General features: G+C 47.0%; 1 protein-coding gene across 49 annotated transcripts in view; it reads right to left on the bottom strand.

The window, feature by feature from the left end:
• The window catches only part of LOC126996740 (magnesium transporter NIPA2-like), a 31,169-nt gene that overhangs the window by 15,889 nt on the left and 9,280 nt on the right, over positions 1-6,000 (bottom strand). For 47 of the 49 annotated variants that reach the window (XM_050857575.1, XM_050857527.1, XM_050857531.1 and 44 more), the window contains 2 exons: positions 1,030-1,487; positions 138-246 (listed from right to left, as the gene is read on the bottom strand). In XM_050857575.1, the coding sequence (XP_050713532.1) occupies positions 138-246; positions 1,030-1,395 (475 nt within the window). In that variant the 5' untranslated portion in view covers positions 1,396-1,487. Of the gene's footprint in view, positions 1-137; positions 247-1,029; positions 1,488-4,068; positions 4,376-5,272; positions 5,393-6,000 lie in introns of those variants that run through there. The other 2 variants (XM_050857576.1, XM_050857573.1) reach the window with 2 other exon arrangements.

Here is a 6,000-nt window from a genome sequence, read left to right as displayed (position 1 = left end):
CCTTCCTTAACTGTCTGAAAAGTGTCTCCCCCCTCCTTCCTCTCCTCCTCCTACCTCTCTCCCTCCCTTCCTCCTCCCCCTCCCCCTCCCCCTCCACACACACACACACACACACACAAGACAGGTCACCGCCTCACCCGGGTCCACCAGCTTGTTAGCCAGCTCCTCCATGCTGGTGACCTCCACTTCCTTGGGGGCGTGGATCACCACCACCGTCGCGCCCAGCAGGCACAGCGAACACCCAATCTGAGGGGGGGAAACATTGTTGTCAGCAGAGGGAGGAGGGAGGAGGAGGAGGAGGAGGGAGGAAGAGGAGGGAGGGAGGAGGAAGGAAGGAGAGGAAGAGGAGGAGGAGGAAGACACTTTTCAGACAGTTAAGGAAGGAAGAGAGGAAGGGAAAGGAGGAAGGAGGGAAGGAAGGAAGGGAGAAAAAGAGAAAGAGGAGAGGAAGAAAGAGGAGGAAAGGAGGGAGAAGAGAGTGGGAAGAGAGAGGGAAGGAAGGAAGGAAGGAAGGAGGAAGAGGAAGGAAGGGAGAGAGGAAGAAGGAAGGAAGGAAGGAAGGGAGATAAAGGAGGAAGAGAGGAAGGAAGGACAGGAAAGAGGAAGAAGGAAGGGAGGAAGCAAAGGGTTGAGGATTTTTTATTCCAGGAAAGGGAAGGGAAAATATGTGAACAGATTTAGAGCTAACCTTTAATGTAATGTGTTGTCTACTACTACTACTACTTCTACTACTACTACTACTACTAACACTACTACTACTACTGTATTATAAGGTACTGTAAGGTGCTATACGCTGATAACAAAACTGATCACAATTTTGACGGCTAACTCGACAGACAACTGAGAGAACTATGCCATCAACACAGGCTCAAGATATAACTAAGCTGACCCTTCTTCTGACTCTTAACCCCTTGGCTGTGGATTTGCTAGCAGAGGACGTCACCAAGCTGCAGGGGTGGAACAACAAGTGGCTGCTACAATGTTTTCTTCTTCCTTTCCTTCTGTTTTTTTTCAGTAAGCGTGACTCACCTTGCCCAGCACGTTGAGCACCTCGCCCAGGAAATACTGCGAGAACAGCGCCGTCACGATCACGGAGAGCGCCCCGAGCGGCGTGACGAGTGTGGCGGGCGCGAACGCATACGCCACAAAGTTGAGGGCCTCCCCGAAGCCCATGGAGAGGAGCCCCGCCCACCAGAGCCAGTGGCGGAGGTACCCGTAGCCGCCAGCACCCGCCCTCACGCCCCCGGACTTCCCCAGGGCAAGAAGGGACTTTTTCTTGAGGATGAAACTCCCGCCTATGAAGACCGAGGAGGATATGGAGAGCCCCAGGCCAATATAGAGGTCCTGGTTGTACATGATGGGCTCAACCGGCTCTGGCACATCTGGGGCCGCCATGGTCTGCTTGACATCAAGGCCCGGTGCGCTAAGTGTGCTGTTCCCGTGGCAACAACCCACTGCCGTTGCTGCCGCGGCGACTGTGCTGAACTCTGTCGGACCGAGAGAAAAAGGACTTAGATGTGGAGTCTCAAGCCTTTGGGGATTATAAATTAAACTCCCTCCTCTGTGTTGGCAGCTAAACAATGATCCTGTTCTTTGATATTTCAGGACACACACACACACACACACACACATTAGGTAAGGTTTTGGGAGAGGCTGTGTTATAGTCACCTGCAGCCACACGGCATGTTCGATTTTGTGGCTACTGTGTGCCAGCCCATGCACAGTGAACAGCCGTCAGTGTCAGTAACGTGCAGGCAGCAACAACAAATACCGTCAATTATAGTCGATTTTAAGTTAGAAAAATATTAGTAATGTTGCAATTAGCTGTTTTATTAATATACAGCCTGCTAATTTTCTCAGTGGTGGACAGCTTCAAGGCTGTTTAATGATCATAATCAGCAACCTTATAAGTTAATAAAACAGCTATTTGTGACATTACTAATATTTTTAACTCTACTCGACAATAACTGACGGTCTTTGTTATTGCTGCCGGCATGTTATTGACACTGGCGACTGTTTGGTGTGCGTGGGCCAGCACACAGCAGCCACAAGACTGAACACACCGCGTGGCTGCAGGTTGCCGCTGAGCGATGCTGCACACTTCAGACTCGGGTGAACCAACAATAGTAGCATTTCCCTGGGTACGAGTCTAGTGACAGCCTGATAAAGACTTCTGTTGTGTAGGAGAAATGGATTTAAGACATATATTTAAACATCTCTGGGCCCACACACACACACACACACACACTTAACAGGAAGAGGAATGAGGACAGTGATTAGGGAAGAGAAATCAAATTGGAGGAGAGCAGAGAGTGGGGTTCCTGAAGGCTCAGTTCTGGCACCAATAATGTTCATAATATATATAAATGATATGCCGATGGGTATAAAAAGTTATATGAGTCTTTTTGCAGACGATGCAAAGTTAATAATAAAAGTGAGGACTGAGGAAGACGGTGAGGAGCTGCAAGACCTGGACAGTGTACAGATGGAGCCAGTTATGGGAGATGGAATTTAATGCAAACAAATGCCATGTTATGGAAATTCAGGAAAAGTAAAAAAAGACCGAGGAAAACATTCAGGATGGGAGGAGAAAACTTAAGGTGGTACATGAAGAAAAAGATTTGGGAGTAGCGATGCAAGACACACTATCCACAGAGAAGCATGTAAACAAGTTGTTTGGAGAAACCTACAGCATGATGCAAAACATAAGGGTACCATTCCATTATATGGACAAGGAAATGATGAAGAAAATAATAACAACACTGATCAGACCAAAGCTTCAATATGCTACAGTTGTGTGGTGGCCTCACAAAAAGAAGGATATCAGAAGGTTGGAAAGGATACAGAGAATTGCAACTAAAATGGTCCCAAAACTCTGGAATATGACGTATGAAGACAGACTGAGGGAGATGGACTTGACAACACAGGAACAAAGAAGGGAGAGAGGAGATCTGATCACACTGTATAAGTTGTAATAAGTTTGATGAGGTGGATAGAATGATCTCTACTGCGAGAACACAGGGGCTGAGAGGACATGGAAAGAAACTTAATCAAGGAACCTGTTTGAGTGACTTGAAAAAGTATAGTTTTCCACATAGAAGTGTTAACACATGGAACAGCTTGCAGGAAGAAGTGGTTGAGGCGAGCAGTGTCCACCAGATGAAGGGAAGGCTGGATCAATGTAGGTATGGAGACGGGACTATTGGAGCTTACCTCGGCCCACCTAGACTACAAATAGCTAAGTACACAACACACACACACACACACACACACATTATTATTATTACTTTTTTTTTTACAGCTAAAGAAACAGCTCAAGGGCAACAAAAAAAGGTGTAAAAAAAAAAAAGCCCGCTAATCGCTGTTCCGACAGAGACCAAAGTAATGAGTGGCCAAAAGAGAGGCCAATTTCAGGAGGAGAGGTGTCCTGATACCCTCCTCTTGAAAGAGCTCAAGTCAGAGGCAGGAGGAAATATAGATGAAGGAAGGCTGTTCTAGAGTTTACCAGCGTAAGGGATGAAAGAGTGAAGATGTTGGTTAACTCTTGCACAAGGGGTTTGGACACAATAGGGATGAGCATGAGTAGAAAGTCACGTACGGTGGGGCTGCAGGAGGGGGGGAGGCATGCAGTTAGCAAGTTCAGAAGAGCAGTCAGCATAAAACTATCGATAGAAGATAGAGAGGCAACATGGCGGCAGAATTTAAGAGGTAGAAGACTATCAGTATGAGGAGGAGAGCTGATGAGACGAAGAGCCTTAGACTCCACTCTGTCCAGGAGAGCTGTGTGGGTGGAGCCCCCCCACACGAGATGCATACTCCATACGAGGGCGGACAAGGCCCCTGTATATGGATAGCAACTGTGCGGGTCAGAAGAACTGGCAGTGACGGTAAGGTTTTGGTGGAGGTTATGAAATGCCGAGATTTTTCTCTCTTTTCTACTACGCCCGGCCCCACACGTCCTCTGCATGTATCGAAACACACGAGAAATCAATGAAGACAACTAGAGGGTTTTGCCGGCTGCCTGGGATTGAACCCGCGACCAGCGTGACGGGAGAGCCACTACCTTACCAGTCAGCCAAAGAGGTAGCGCGCTCGCTGAGTGGGTCATGGGAGGCTCGCCCATCAGGCCTAGTCGCCGCACTACAGTTATGTTGGCAGTATTTCCCTGGGTAGTTTTCTGAGCCTAGTACAGCACCCTTCGCCAGGCTCAGTTCTTCTCTTTCTCTGCCCAAGCCTTGTGATCACTGAACAAAACTGAAGTTCCCATTACTAGTATCACTTCTTCCCCTTTCCTGTTCTAATCAGCATTCATTTTTTCTTTGAGCTTGTAACTATCACACACACACACACACACACACACACACACTCTCCCCAGTGACTCCCTCGCTCCCTGCACCGTCATCACTACACCCTCCACTGTCACCTGGCTTGGCTTACAGGTGAAGTCTTATCAATGTTATCATCACGGCCTTAATGTGGAAGAAAGAATGTGAGATTTAACTTGAGTGATGGCTGTAGGTGGGTGTGTGTGTGTGTGTGTGTGTGTGTATTTACCTGGTTGTGACATATAGGAAAAGAGCTACCCTCGCGCTGTCCCGTCTCCATATCCTCTCTTGTCCAACTTTTCCTTAAAATCATGAATGTTTCTTGCACAAACCACCTCCTCCTCCAGTCCATTCCACAGCTCAATGCTTCTGTTTGGGAAGCTAAACTTTTTCACATCTCGCCTACACGTGGTCGCCCTCAACTTCTTTACATGTCCTCTCGTTTCTCTCTCGCTCCACACACACAGGTCCTCTCTGTCCAGATTCTCCACCCCGCTCACCACCCTGTACACCGCTATCAGGTCTCCTCTTTCTCTTCTTCTCTCCAGGGTTGTGGGCCCCATGCTATTGAGTCTCCCCTCGTAAGTCCGATCCCTAAGTTCCAGTACCATCTTAGTTGCCACTCTCTGTACTCTTTCCAGCTTTCTTATGTTCTTCTTTTCGTGAGGAGACCAGACCACTGCTGCATACTCCAACCTTGGCCTTATCATTGTAACTATTATTATCTTCATCACCTCCTCGTCCAAATACACAAATGCCGTCCTTATGTTCCTCAGCAAATTCATAGTTTGTCCCGTTAACCTGTTGATGTGTTTGTCCGGTGACATGTTCTCTGAGACAGTCACTCCCAAATCTTTTTCTTCCACTCCTCTGCATATTATCTCACTTCCCATCTTATAATCATATTCACATCTTCTACCACTCCTACTAAACTCTATTTTTGATACATTTCCCAAGGTTGAATTCCATCTGCCATGTACCACTCCACTCCCATATTTTGTCCAGGTCCCTCTGCAATGCCTCACAGTCCTTCACATCATTGACTCGTCTCAACAGCTTTGCATCATCTGCAAACAAACTCACATAGCTGGTCACTCCGTCCACCATATCATTTATATAAACAGCAAACATTATTGGCGCCAGCACCGAACCTTGTGGGACCCCACTCCTCACAGGGCACCAGTTGGAAGCCTTGTCCTTGATTATTGTCCTCATTTCCCTGTTAGTTAGGAAGTCCTCCAGCCACTTAATCAGTCCATCACCCACTCCACCCCTATTTTTAATTTTCCAAATTAGTCTTCTGTGCGGTACTTTGTCGAATGCCTTTCTCAAATCCAGGTACACTCCATCCCCCCAGCCTTCTCTCTCTTGTATTAAATCTGTCACCCTTGAGTAATAACATAAAAAGTTGGTGACACACGACCTCCCTCTCCTGAATCCAAACTGCCAATCCGAGATAATTATCTCCCTTTCTAAAAAAAATCCGACCACCTGTTTTTAACTAGCCTCTCACATGTACATATCTTCGCAACCACACTAGTGAGTGATGTGTGTGTGTGTGTGTGTGTGTGTGTGTGTGTGTGTGTAATGATTTTTATATATTATCTCTTCCATAATTTTCTCTCTCTTTGAATTTGTGGACATTACTATACCTATCTGTTTATCTATTTATCTA

The sequence above is a fragment of the Eriocheir sinensis genome, chromosome 11 (genome assembly GCF_024679095.1).
Source record: "Eriocheir sinensis breed Jianghai 21 chromosome 11, ASM2467909v1, whole genome shotgun sequence".
In the NCBI taxonomy this organism is placed as follows: domain Eukaryota; kingdom Metazoa; phylum Arthropoda; class Malacostraca; order Decapoda; family Varunidae; genus Eriocheir; species Eriocheir sinensis.
This window is presented reverse-complemented; position numbering and strand designations above follow the sequence as displayed.